This window comes from Panulirus ornatus, chromosome 17, assembly GCF_036320965.1.
Source record: "Panulirus ornatus isolate Po-2019 chromosome 17, ASM3632096v1, whole genome shotgun sequence".
NCBI lineage: Eukaryota > Metazoa > Arthropoda > Malacostraca > Decapoda > Palinuridae > Panulirus > Panulirus ornatus.
In genome coordinates, this window is record NC_092240.1 from 29,566,426 (window position 1) to 29,581,373 (window position 14,948).

The 14,948-nt window shown below is 41.6% G+C and overlaps 1 protein-coding gene across 1 annotated transcript in view; it reads left to right on the top strand.

Annotated features, from left to right (window-relative positions):
* LOC139754661 (ethanolamine-phosphate phospho-lyase-like) overlaps nt 1-14,948 on the top strand; it is a 290,015-nt gene that overhangs the window by 227,281 nt on the left and 47,786 nt on the right. Inside the window, exon 8 of the mRNA XM_071672194.1 lies at nt 6,675-6,794. Coding sequence (XP_071528295.1) covers nt 6,675-6,794 — 120 coding nt within the window. The remainder of the gene's footprint in view (nt 1-6,674; nt 6,795-14,948) is intronic.

Genomic DNA, 14,948 nt, shown 5'->3' on the forward strand with positions numbered 1-14,948 from the left:
TGGTTCTCAGTGAATGTAGGTTTGCGGCAGGGGTGTGTGACTTCTCCATGGTTGTTTAATTTGTTTATGGATGGGGTTGTTAGGGAGGTGAATGCAAGAGTTTTGGAAAGAGGGGCAAGTATGAAGTCTGTTGTGGATGAGAGAGCTTGGGAAGTGAGTCAGTTGTTGTTCGCTGATGATACAGTGCTGGTGGCTGATTCATGTGAGAAACTGCAGAAGCTGGTGACTGAGTTTGGTAAAGTGTGTGAAAGAAGGAAGTTAAGAGTAAATGTGAATAAGAGCAAGGTTATTAGGTACAGTAGGGTTGAGGGTCAAGTCAATTGGGAGGTGAGTTTGAATGGAGAAAAACTGGAGGAAGTGAAGTGTTTTAGATATCTGGGAGTGGATCTGGCAGCGGATGGAACCATGGAAGCGGAAGTGGATCATAGGGTGGGGGAGGGGGCGAAAATTCTGGGAGCCTTGAAGAATGTGTGGAAGTCGAGAACATTATCTCGGAAAGCAAAAATGGGTATGTTTGAAGGAATAGTGGTTCCAACAATGTTGTATGGTTGCGAGGCGTGGGCTATGGATAGAGTTGTGCGCAGGAGGATGGATGTGCTGGAAATGAGATGTTTGAGGACAATGTGTGGTGTGAGGTGGTTTGATCGAGTAAGTAACGTAAGGGTAAGAGAGATGTGTGGAAATAAAAAGAGCGTGGTTGAGAGAGCAGAAGAGGGTGTTTTGAAATGGTTTGGGCACATGGAGAGAATGAGTGAGGAAAGATTGACCAAGAGGATATATGTGTCGGAGGTGGAGGGAACGAGGAGAAGAGGGAGACCAAATTGGAGGTGGAAAGATGGAGTGAAAAAGATTTTGTGTGATCGGGACCTGAACATGCAGGAGGGTGAAAGGAGGGCAAGGAATAGAGTGAATTGGAGCGATGTGGTATACCGGGGTTGACGTGCTGTCAGGGGATTGAATCGGGGCATGTGAAGCGTCTGGGGTAAACCATGGAAAGCTGTGTAGGTATGTATATTTTGCGTGTGTGGACATATGTATATACATGTGTATGGGGGTGGGTTGGGCCATTTCTTTCGTCTGTTTCCTTGCGCTACCTCGCAAACGCGGGAGACAGCGGCAAAAAAAAAAAAAAAAAAAAAAAAAACATTCTTCAAAGGATACACCTAATCCACACATCCTCTACCACTTCTGACACCACACTGCTCTTCCCCAATCTGATGCTCTGTACATGCCTTCACCCTCTCAATCAATACCCTCCCATATAATCTCCCAGAAATACTCAACAAACTTATACCTCTGTAATTTGAGCACTCACCTTTATCCCCTTTGCCTTTGTACGATGGCACTATGCAAGTATTCCGCCAATCCTCAGGCACCTCACCATGAGTCATACATACATTAAATAACCTTATCAACTAGTCAACAGTACAGTCACCCCCTTTTTTAATAAATTCCACTGCAATATCATCCAAACCCGCTGCCTTGCCGGCTTTCATCTTTTGCAAACCTTTTACTACCTCTTCTCTGTTTACCAAACCACTCTCCCTAACCCTCAAGAAACCTTCAAAATGCTCACTCCATCTCCTTCTCACATCACCACTATTTGTTATCACCTCCCCATTAGTCCCCTTCACTGAAGTTCCCATTTGTTCCTTTGTCTTACGCACTTCATTTACCTCTTTCCAAAACATCTTTTTTTTTTTATTTTCCCCAAAATTTAATGATACTCTCTCACCCCAACTCTCATTTTCCCTCTTTTTCCACTCTTGCATCTTTCTCTTGACCTCCTGCCTCTTTCTTTTGTACATCTCCCAGACATTTGCATTATTTCCCTGCAAAGATTGAAACTCCTTTTCTTCTGAACCATTGCTCCGTTTATGCAAAGGATTGATTCGTCCTTGTATGGAGTACTGCCCTCACTTATTGGTTGGTTCCAGCTGTGTATCCTTACTCGAAAGAGTTGATTCGAAAGCAGTCCAAATGCGTCTCTCTTCTCTTTCACTAATAATCTTACTTCTTCATCCCACCTCTCACTACCCTTTTTAATCTGCCCAGCTCCCACGCTTCTCATGCCACAAGCATCCTTTGCGCAAGCCATCACTGCTTCCCTAAATTCATCCCATTCGTACCCCATTCTTCTTACGTCCTTTGTTCTCACCTTTTTCCATTCTGTACTCAGTCTTTCTTGGTACTTCCTCACACAGGTCTCCTTCCCAAGCTCACATACTCTCACTGCTCTTTTCATCCCAACATTGTCTCTTCTTTTCTGAAAACCTCTACAAATCTTCACCTTTGCCTCCTCAAGATAATGATCAGACATCCCTCTAGTTGCACCTCTCAGCACATTAACATCCAAAAGTCTCTCTTTCGCCCATCTATCAATTAACACGTAATCCAATAACGCTTTCTGACCATCTCTCCTACTTACGGACGTATACTTATATATATCTCTCTTTTTAAACCAGGGATTCCCAATCACCAGTCTTTTTTCAGCACATAAATCTACTAGTTCTTCACCATTTCCATTTACAACACTGAACAACCCATGTGCACCAATTATTCCCTCAACTGCCACATTACTCACCTTTGCATTCAAATCACCCATCACTATAACCCGGTCTCGTGCATCAAAACTACTAACACACTCACTCAGCTACTCCCAAAACACTTGCCTCTCATGATTTTTCTTATGCCCATTTGCATATGCACCAATAATCACCCATCTCTCTCCATCCACTTTCAGTTTTACCCATATCAATCTAGAGATTATTTTTCTTACACTCTCTCATATACTCCTGCCACTCCTGTTTCAGGAGTAGTGCTACTCCTTCCCTTGCTCTTGTCCTCTCACTAACCCCTGACTTTAATCCCAAGACATTCCCAAACCACTCTTCCCCTTTACCCTTGATCTTCGTTTGACTCAGAGCCAAAACATCCAGGTTCCTTTCCTTAAACATACTACCTGTCTCTCCTTTTTTCTCATCTTGGTTACATCCACACACATTTAGACACCCCAATCTGAGCCTTTGAGGAGGATGAGCATTCCCCGCGTGACTCCTTCTTCTGTTTGCCCTTTTAGAATGTTAAAATACAAGGATGGGAGGGTTTCCAGTCCCCCGCTCCTGTCCCCTTTATCGCCTTCTACGACATGTGAGGAATGCGTCGAAGTATTTATTCTCCCCTCTCCCCATGGATATATATATTTATTTATTTATTTTGCTTTGTCGCTGTCTCCCACGTTAGCAAGGTAGCGCATAGAAACAGACTAAAGAATGGCACAACCCACCCACATACACATGTATATACATACATATCCACACATGCAAATATACATACCTATACATCTCAATGTATACATATATGTACACACACAGACATACATATATACACATGTACATAATTCATACTGGCTGCCTTTTTTCATTCCCATCGCCACCCCGCCACACATGAAATAACAACCCCCGACCCCCTCATGTGTGTGAGGTAGTGCTAGGAAAAGACAACAAAGGCCCCATTCGTTCACACTTACTCTCTAGCTGTCATGTAATAATGGACTGAAACCAGAGCTCCCTTTCCACATCCAGGCCCCACAGAACTTTCCATGGTTTACCCCAGATGCTTCACATGCCCTGGTTCAATCCATTGACAGCACGTCAACCCCGGTATACTACATCGTTCCAATTCACTCTATTCCTTTCTCGCCTTTTACCGACCTGCATGTTCAGGCCCTGATCCATTAAAAATCTTTTTCACTCCATCTTTCCACCTCCAATTTGGTCTCCCACTTCTCCTCATTCCCTCCACCTCTGACACATATATCCTCTTGGTCAATCTTTCCTCACTCATTCTCTGTATTCTCTATTCTCTCAAACCATTTCAAAACACCCTCATCTGCTCACTCAACCACTCTCTTTTTATTACCACACATCTCTCTTACCCTATTATTACTTACTCGATCAAACCACCTCACACCACACATTGTCCGCAAACATCTTATCTCCATCACATCCACCCACCTGCGCACAATTTTATCTATAGCCCACGCCTTGCTACCATATAACATTGTTGGAACCACTATTCCTTCAAACATACCCATTTTTGCTTTCCGATATAATGTTCTCGCCTTTCTCACATTCTTCAACACTCCAAGGACTTTCGCCCCCTCCCCTACCCTATGATTCACTTCTGCTTCCATGGTTCCATCTGCTGCCAAAACCACTCCCAGATAACTAAAACATTTCACTTCCTCCAGCTTTTGTTCATTCAAACTTACCTCCCAATTGACTTGTCCCTCAACCCTACTGTACCTAATAACCTTGCTCTTATTCACATTTACTCTCAGCTTTCTTCTTTCACACACTTTACCAAACTCAGTCACCAGCTTCTGCAGTTTCTCACTTGAATCAGCCACCAGCACTGTATCAGCGCTGGCAAGGCAGTGGGTTTGGATGGTATTGCAGTGGAATTTATTAAAAAGGGGGTGACTATATTGTTGAATCTTTGGTAGGTTATTCAATGTATGTATGACTCATGGTGAGGTGCCTGAGGATTGCCGGAATGCGTGCATAGTGCCATTGTACAAAGGCAAAGGGGATAAGAGTGAGTGCTCAAATTACAGGGGTACAAGTTTGTTGAGTATTCCTGGGAAATTAATGGGAGCATATTGATCGAGAGGGTGAAGGCATGTACGGAGCATCAGATTGGGGAAGAGCAGTGTGGTTTCAGAAGTGGTAGAGGATATGTGGGTCAGGTGTTTGCTTTGAAAAATGTATGTGAGAAATACTTAGAAAAGCAAGTGGATTTGTACGTAGTATTAATGGATCTGGAGAGGGTATATGATAGAGTTGACAGAGATGCTCTCTGGAAGGTATTAAGAATATATGGTGTGGGAGGTAAGTTGTTAGAGTCAGTGAAAAGTTTTTATCGAGGATGTAAAGCATGTGTACGTGTATGAAGAGAGGAAAGTGATTGGTTCTCAGTTAATGTTGGTTTGTGGCAGGGGTGCATGATGTCTCCATGGTTGTTTAATTTGTTTATGGATGGGGTTGTTAGGGAGGTGAATGCAAGAGTTTTGGAAAGAGGGGCAAGTATGAAGTCTGTTGTGGATGAGAGAGCTTGGGAAGTGAGTCAGTTGTTGTTCGCTGATGATACAGCGCTGGTGGCTGATTCGGGTGAGAAACTGCAGAAGGTAGTGACTGAGTTTGGTAAAGTGTGTGAAAGAAGAAAGCTCTGAGTAAATGTGAATAAGAGCAATGTTATTAGGTACAGTAGGGTTGAGGGACAATTCAGTTGGGATGTAAGTTTGAATGGAGAACAACTGGAGGAAGTGAAGTGTTATAGATATCTGTGAGTGGATTAGGCAGAGGATGGAACCATGGAAGCTGAAGTGAATGACAGGGTCGGGTAGGGGGCGAAGGTTCTAGGAGCATTGAAAAATGTGTGGAAGTCGAGAACGTTATCTTGGAAAGCAAAAATGGGTATGTTTGAAGGAATATTGGTTCTAACAATGTTATATGATTGCGAGGCGTGGGCTATAGATAGAGTTGTGCAGAGGAGGGTGGATGTGCTGGAAGCGAGATGTTTGAGGACAATATGTGGTGTGAGGTGGTTTGCTCGAGTAAGTAATGAAAGGGTAAGATAGATGTCTTGTAATATAAAGAGTGTGGTTGAGAGAGCAGAAGAGGGTGTTTTGAAATGGTTTGATCGCATGGAGAGAATGAGTAAGGAAAGATTGACCAAGAGGATATATGTGTCAGAGGTGGAGGGAACGAGGAGAAGTGGGAGACCAAATTGGAGGTGGAAAGATGGAGTGAAAAAGATTTTTAGTGATCGGGGCCTGAACATGCAGGAGGTTGAAAGGCGTGCAAGGAATAGAGTGAATTGGAACGATATGGTGTACCAGGGTCGATGTGCTGTCAATGGATTGAACCAGGGCATGTGAAGCATCTAGGGTAAACCATGGAAAGATCTGTGGGGCCTGGATGTGGAAAGGGAGCTGTGGTTTCGGTGCATTATTACATGACAGCTAGAGACTGAGTGTGAACGAATGGGGCCTTTGTTGTCTTTTCCTAGCGCTACCTCGCACACATGAGGGGGTCGGGGGTTGTTATTCCATGTGTGGCAGGGTGGCGATAGGAACAAATAAAGGCAGACAGTATGAATTATGTACATGTGTATATATGTATATGTCTGTGTGTGTATATATATGTGTACATTGAGATGTATAGGTATGTATGTTTGCGTGTGTGGATGTGTATGTATATACATGTGTATGTGGGCGGGTTGGGCCATTCTTTCGTCTGTTTCCTTGCGCTACCTCGCTAACGCGGGAGACAACGACAAAGCAAAATAAATAAATAAATATATCTGTGTGTGTATATATATATGTATACGTTGAGATGTATAGGTATGTATGTTTGCGTGTGTGGACGTGTATGTATATACATGTATATGTGGATGGGTTGGGCCATTCTTTCATCTGTTTCCTTGCGCTACCTCGCTAATGCGGGAGACAGCGACAAAGCAAAATAAAGAATAAAATAATAATGTCTGTGTAAATATGTGTGTGTTTATTTGAGTGGATGGGCCATTATTTGTGTTTTTGCTGGCGGTCCCTTGCTTACACGGGAAACAGCGATCAAGTTTAATTAATAAATCAATTTTTTTTTTTTCAGCATTATGGGGTCACTCCAGACATTGTTACCATTGGGAAACCGCTGGGTAATGGTCATCCAATGGCTGCTGTGATAACTACTCGGGAAATTGCTGATGCACTTGGAGAATATTATTCCACTGTAAGTTTGAATATGATGTGTTCATTTTTAAGGCTGTAAATAGTATTACCTGAATATTTTGTAGGTAATACTCCCTCCTCTTAACATTCAATGGGGTTATGTTCTTAGGAACCAGTGTGAATGTCAGATCCATGAATGTTAATATGTAGAGACTCTGGGAAATGGATTTGGGTGGACTGTTTCTATTTAGAATAAGGTAAGGATTCAGGATAGAGAAGAATAGAATTATAGATAGTGAAATACACATATAGCCATGAAGGATTAACAAAAAATGCAATGTAAACATGCTATGTATAAAGAATGGATAAGGAATGAAATATATAAAGAGCTCTGTTGTTATTGATAATAATGATGATTTTGAGATGATAAGGATGAGAGTAATATTGGAGGATGGGTTAAAAGGATGTTTGATCTTCCTTAACACAGACACTATCATTCAGATAGAGAGGTCCACAAGTGGCTGTAGAGTAAGATGGAGAACTTGTCATTACATCTGGATCCTCCCCCAACCCAACAGTGCCTGGAATGGTGACAGGCATGGTGGTTGTGACTGATGCAGTGATGCTGCCAATCCTCTTGAAGACATATCATCCACTCTCTAAGCACTCTTTTCTATGTACTTGAGAGGAGGCATAGTTGTTAGCAAGACTTGCCATGAGTCAGCACCGACTTGACCAGGGTTGGGCTTGTATGGGTTTGAATTCTGGGCATGGCAGTTGGCCCACACCTAACCCAGCTGTTCATCCACCCTGTTTGGGCTGGTCGATAAATGGGTACCAGGCTTAGGCTTGGGTATGTGTGTGTACATGTATACACAAATTGGAGTAAAGATGTGTTACATATATACAAGTTAGGAAATGTGGCAACATAAGTGTAAATAGGTTCCTTGCTTCGTGCAGTGTTTTCAACCACAGGCTCAAGTATCCACTCTCAATATAATGGTTACCATTTTATCAACCATGGCATAGAGTTGTGAGTATTTGCATCATTTTTTTTTCTGCCCATCTTGTGAGTACTACAATGGTAAGGAGCTACCTTTAATCAAGCTCGGTGGGATTCAGCACAATGGTGGCATGAAGATGCACACGTCAGTGCATGAGTGAGATAATAGCTCATCCGAATACTCCACAAGGCATACATAGGGTAATATGCTAACATCATTACCTGTGCTCTGGCAGCAATGATCTGTATTAATGTGATTCTGTGATGAAATAACTTCTTTAGTGTTTTCAGTGCATCACAAACTTTATATCACTAGAACTTGTTTATTTCATTGTCTTCATAGATATGGCCTCTCTGTGTAAAGTTAATGAAGTGAATTATGCTACGCTGTGGAGGGCAATGAAAATGGTGTCTTTAGTGTAGAAAGAGGACTTAATTGATCATCTTGGATCTGGTAATAGTGCAGCTTAACAGTCTGTTAGGAGGCATTTTGATGTTAGTAAGTCAACAGTTTGAACCATAAAGAAAAGTTAGGTTGTTTTTTGTGTAGCAGAGGTGGCTTACTACTTTGTTGGAGTACAGAGAGCAAGAGTAGAGCATGATGTACTGCCATCATTCTAGACAGTACATTATGTCTTTATTCCTCTTCTGTACAGTTTTGTACATTATTGTTTTATACTCTTGTAAACATGTGTCTGATATATGAAATAGGACTTGAGGTATACATCTCAAGGGTCACTACCCCTAACCCAGAATTTTCCATAAGGCTAGTACCTCACCAATTACAGTTTTGCCAGGCACAGGGTTTTCCAGGAATATAACCCTCACAGTTGGATGGGGACTATTGTAAAACTCTATCCATGTAACTCACAAATAATAATCATGAATAATGATTACAGGTCTGAAAAGATGCCTTAACTGGGCTCACTTACTGAAACACTGGCTTTGATTTTTGCTTTGTTTTTCCTTATATATCTCACAATAGACTCATTTATACAATGACACTGTCCCACTTATGCTGCACTTTTGCCTTTAGCTAGACAATCTGATGACTGTGTGACAGTTATTCATAATATGGTTGTAGGAATAGGTCCATTGTTTCTTTCAAGATTTCAGGGATCTATAACTGAAGCCCATTATGTACAAGTAAAGGTGAGAAGGGGGGGAGAGAGAGAGAGAGAGAGAGAGAGAGAGAGAGAGAGAGAGAGAGAGAGAGAGAGAGAGAGAGAGAGAGAGAATTACATTGAGTTACATAGATACATAAGACCCAAGGTCCAAGTGAGTTTTTTTTTAGATTGAAGGTTCCATTCACGGACAAAAGTCCACATCAAGGTTGGGCTTTAATTGAAATATATGGAGAAAATTATGAAACAAGAAAATTAAAAGACAAGGGAAAGTTTATACAGATTTTTGAGAAAGTGAAAAATCTGTCTTTTGAAATGTGCCAGGTCATAGTTATTGGGAAAGACATGCCCTTGAGTTGCTGATGGCCACACAATAATCATGTGATACAGCAGCTAGCCAAGTATTGCATGGTCTAGCTAGTGGTGTGGGTACATAAGCAGCCTGCTCTCAGAAGCAAAAACCAAAGTAATTCCCATAGAAGAGGGAAAGTGAACTGACATTGTGCCATAGGGCAAGGGAGTCAAGTTTGAAAGTTTGCCTGGAACAGTTTATAAGGTGAATCACTTTTGACTCAGCTTTTTTGAGTAAGGATGCAGAGCTAGAACCACCCTCAATGTGAGAGCAATACTCCATACAAGGACAAATCAATCCCTTGTATGGTGAAACAGGAAAAGTGTGGATCCACAGTAAGGAGGGAGACAGACCTTGAGCCACATGATATCAAAGTTTGGAGACTCAAGGTCCTTAAGGCATGCAACAGGTGTGTTGATGTTGGAATAAGCATAAACCACCATTGAACTAACATTGTGAGTGGTTGTAGTTAGATATGAAAAAGAGACTAGTGAGAACATCATTAGAAACTGTGTCTCAAATAGAAGTAAGATATTAGGAGAATTACTAGGCAATGTTATATGGTTGCGAGGCATGGGCTATAGATAAGGTCGTGCGGAGGAGGGTGGATGTGTTGGAAATGAAATGTTTGAGGACAATATGCGGTGTTAGGTGGTTTGATCAAGTAAGTAGTGAAAGGGTAAGAGGAATATGTGGTAATAAAAAGGGTGTGGTTGAGAGAACAGAAGAAGATGTTTTGAAATGGTTTGGACACAGGGAGAGAATAAGTGAATAAAGATTGGTAAAGAGGATATATATGTCAGAGGTGGAGGGAAGAAGCAGGAGATCAAATTGGAGTTGGAAGGATGGAGTGAAAAAGATTTTGAGCGATCAGGGCCTGATCATACAGGAGGGTGAAAGGCGTGCAAGGAGTAGAGTGAATTGGAATGATGTGGGGTTGCTGTTTCTTGTGTGGCACGGTGGTGATGGGAATGGATGAAGGCATGCAAGTATGAATATGTATATATGTATATGTCTGTGTATGAATATGTATGTATACATTGAAATGTATATGTATGTGTATGTGTGTGTATGGGCGTCTATGTATATATATGTGTATATGAGTGGTTGGGTCATTCCTCAACTGTTTCCTTGTGCTACCTCATTGACATGGGAAACAGCAATTAAGTATGATAAATTGATAATAACTAGACAGAAGGTGTTCAAGTGAGGGTAGGTTCCTAGAGAGACCACAAATTTTGGTAGAGATGAAGATCTGATAGAAAGGGAAAGGTCTTGGGAGGGGCTGGTATTACTACTGACAGAGCCCTCCCCCTCATTGGCAGTAGATTCAGGCAGACACCCAGAGATGTTTGCACCCAACAGTGCCAGGTGCCATAGATTTGACGGACTCTGTCATTGTTAAACTTACACGTGCTTGAGTGGACAGGAATTAGCAAAAGTGCTTATGGAAAAAGAAAGGTAAATGATAATAAGCAAGGTTTGAGTAGGTGTATGATGCTTGTAAAAAGATGATAAGACTAGCCTGGTTGTCCTGTTTTGATGAGACAGAAACAAAGACCAGCAGTCCTGACATGGAGAGTGTGAGTTGGTTCCAGGCATCACTCTAACACTTCTGATGAGACAGAAAGAAAGACCAGCAGTCCTGACATGGAGAGTGTGAGTTGGTTCTAGGCCCCACTTTAACACCTCTCAGTCATGATTATTTCATGTACAAAAAAGTTTTATCAGGTTATGTTACAGTTTAAAAGAATTTTGGGGGGTTAAAAAATACCTTGCAATGTTTGGTATTTTTTGAACAGTACTAGACTTGCTTTAAGATCTGAGTATAAGGACTGTTTTACATACTGAGTACATTTTTGGGATTAAAATATTGTTAGGTGTCATTAATGCCTATAATTAATGATTTTATTCTAAGAAGATTATACAATTATTCTTTTCATACTTATAATGTTATCTGTCAGTGAGAGGTAGCATTATGTATTTTCCATGATCATTTCAAGTACAGAAGAGTTTTGTTAGGTTGTTGGGATAAGAAATACCTTGAACTTTTACCTGGAAATTTTGGTATTTTCTAGAGGCTACTAGATGTGCTTCAGAACCTCAGTATAATAGCTATTTTAAATACTGGGGTTAGAATATTGTCTGGGGCTCATTAAGCTCTGTAATTAATTATTGTATTCTAAGAAGAATGTGCCATTATTCCTTAAAAAAGAAGTCCTCCCAAAAGCAGTAGAAGAAAAGAATAGTAAAACAAAGGCTCTCTCCCCACCGTACATGCCCTTTGGCACATGACAGACAGAAAAAAGGTAGAAAAAATACCCTGCAGGATTAATGGGCCTGAAGGAAATTTTTTTTAGGAAAGTCATATTGTTTGAACATATGGAGAGAATGAGGGAGGAAAGATTGACAGAAAGGATGTATGTGTCAGAGGTGAAGGGAACAAGAACCAGAGACCAAATTGGAGGTGGAAGGATGGAGTGAAAAAGATTTTAAGCGATCGGGGCCAGAACGTGCAGTAGGGTAAGAGGCATGCAAGGAATAGAGTGAATTGGAATGCTGTGGTATACTGGAACCAACATGCTGTCAATAGACAAACCAGGGCATGTGAAGTGGGGTAAACCATGGAAAGGTCCGTGGTGCCTGGATGTGGATAGGGAACTGTGGTTTCAGTGCATTACACATGACATCTAGAGACTGAATGTGAACGAATGTGGCCTTTTTTATTTGTTTTCCTGGTGCAACCTCGCTGAAGCAGGGGAGGTGATCCAATTTCCTGCGTGACGGGGTAGCAAGAGGAATGGATGAAGGCAAGCGTCAATATGTACATGTATATATATGTAAGTCTTGTATTTTAACTTTCTTAAAGGGGAAACAGAAGAAGGAGTCATGCGGGGAGTGGTCATCCTCCCCAAAGGCTCAGATTGGGGTGTCTAAATGTGTTTGGATGTAACCAAGATGAGAAAAAAGGAGAGATAGGTAGTATGTTTGAGGAAAGGAACCTGGATGTTCTGGCTCTGAGTGAAATGAAGCTCACAGGTAAAGGGGAAGAGTGGTTTGGGAATGTCTTGGGAGTAAAGTCAGGGGCTGGTGAGAGGACAAGAGCAAGGGAAGGAGTAGCAGTACTCCTGAAACAGGAGTTGTGGGAGTATGTGATACAGTATAAGAATGTAAACTCTAGATTGATATGGGTAAGACTGAAAGTTGATGGAGAGAGATGGGTGATTATTGGTGCATATGCACCTGAGCATGAGAAGAAAGATCATTAGAGGCAAGTGTTTTGGGAGCAGCTGAGTGAGTGTGTTAGTAGTTTTGATGCACGAGACTGGGTTATAGTGATGGGTGATTTGAATGCAAAGGTGAGTAATGTGGCAGTTGAGGCAATAATTGGTGTACATGGGGTGTTCAGTGTTGTAAAAAGAAATGGTGAAGAGCCTGTAGATTTATGTGCTGAAAAAGGACTGGTGATGGGAAATACCTGGTTGAAAGAGAGAGATATACATAAGTATACGTATGTAAGTAGGAGAGATGGCCAAAGACCATTATTGGATTACGTGTTAAATGATAGGCGCGTGAAAGAGAGACTTGTGGATGTTATGTGCTGAGAGGTGCAACTGGAGGGATGTCTCATCAATATCTTGTGGAGGCGTAGGTGAAGATTTGTAGAGGTTTTCAGAAAAGAATAGAGAATGTTGGGGTAAAGAGAGTGGTGAGAGTAAGTGAGCTTGGGAAGGAGACTTGTGTGAGAAAGTACCAGGACAGACTGAGTACACAATGGAAAAAGGTGAGAACAAAGGAGGTAAAGTGGGGGAGGAATGGGATGTATATAGGGAAGAAGTGATGGCTTGCGTGAGAGATGCTTGTGCCATGAGAAGCATGGGAGGTGGGCAGATTGGAAAGGGTAGTGAGTGGTGGGATGAAGAAGTAAGATTATCAGTGAAAAAGGAGAGAGAGGCATTTGGACAATTTTTGCAGGGACGTAATACAAATGAGTGGGAGATATATAAAAGAAAGAGGCAGGAGGTCAAGAGAAAGGTGCAAGAGGTGAAAAAGAGGGCAAATGAGAGTTAGGGTGAGAGAGTATCATTAGATTTTAGGGAGAATAAAAAGATGTTTTGGAAGGAGGTAAATAAAGTGCGTAAGACAAGGGAACAATTGGGAACATCAGTGAAGGGGGCTAATGGGGAGGTGATAACAAGTAGTGGTGAGTTGAGAAGATGGAGTGAGTATTTTGAAAGTTTGTTGAATGTGTTTGATAATAGAGTGGCAGATATAGGGTGTTTTGTCGAGGTGGTGTGCAAAGTGAGAGGATTAGGGAGAATGATTTGATAAACAGAAAAGAGGTAGTAAAAGCTTTGCAAAAGATGAAAGATGGCAAGGCAGTGGGTTTGGATGATATTGCAGTGGAATTTATTAAAAAGGGGGGTGACTGTGTTGTTGACTGGTTGGTAAGGTTATTCTATGTATGTATGACTCATGGTGAGATGCCTGAGGATTGGTGGAGTGCTTGTATAGTGCCATTGTACAAAGGCAAAGGGGATAAAGGTGAGTGCTCAAATTACAGACGTATAAGTTTGTTGAGTATGCCTGGTAAATTATATGGGAGGGTATTGATTGAGAGGGTGAAGGCATTTACAGAGCATCAGATTAGGGAAGAGCAGTGTGGTTTCAGAAGTGATAGAGGATGTGTGGATCAGGTGTTTGCTTTGAAGAATGTATGTAAGAAATACCTAGAAAAGCAAATGGATTTGTATGTAGCATTTATGGATGTGGAGAAGGTATATGATAGAGTTGATAGAGATGTTCTGTGGAAGGTGTTAAGAATATATGGTGTGGGAGGCAAGTTGTTAGAAGCAGTGAAAAGTTTTTATTGAGGATGTAAGGCATGTGTACGAGTAGGAAGAGAGGAAAGTGATTGGTTCTCAGTGAATGTTGGTTTGCGGGAGGGGTGTGTGATGTCTCCATGTTTGTTTAATTTGTTTATGGATGGGGTTGTTAGGGAGGTGAATGCAAGAGTTTTGGAGAGAGGGGAAAGTATACAGTCTGTTATGGATGAGAGAGCTTGGGAAGTGAGTCAGTTGTTGTTCGCTGATGATACAGCACTTTTGGCTGATTCCGGTGAGAAACTGCAGAAACTGGAGACTGAGTTTGGCAACGTGCGTGAAAGAAGAAAGCTGAGAGTAAATGTAAATGTGAATAAGAGCAAGGTTATTAGGTACAGTAGGGTTGAGGGACAAGTCAATTGGGAAGTAAGTTTAAATGGAGAAAAACTGGAGGAAGTAAAGTGTTTTAGATATCTGTGAGTGGATTTGGCAGCGGATGGAACCATGAAAGTGGAAGTGAATCATAAGGTTGGTGAGGGGGCAAAAGTTCTGGGAGCGTTGAAAATGCATGGAAGTCAAGAACGTTATCTTGGAAAGTAAATATGGGTACGTTTGAAGGAATAGTGGTTCCAGCAATGTTATATGGTTGCGAGTTGTGGACTATAGATAGAGTTGTGCGGAGGATAGTGGATGTACTGGAAGTGAGATGTTTGAGGACAATATGGTGTGAGGTGGTTTCATCGAGCAAGTAATGAAAGGGTAAGAGAGATATGGGGTAATAAAAAGAGTGTGGTTGAGAGAGTAGAAGAGGGTGTTTTGAAATGGTTTGGTCACATGGAGAGAATGAGTAAGGAAAGATTGATAAAGAGGATATATGTGTCAGAGGGGGAGGGAACAAGGAGAAGTGGGAGAC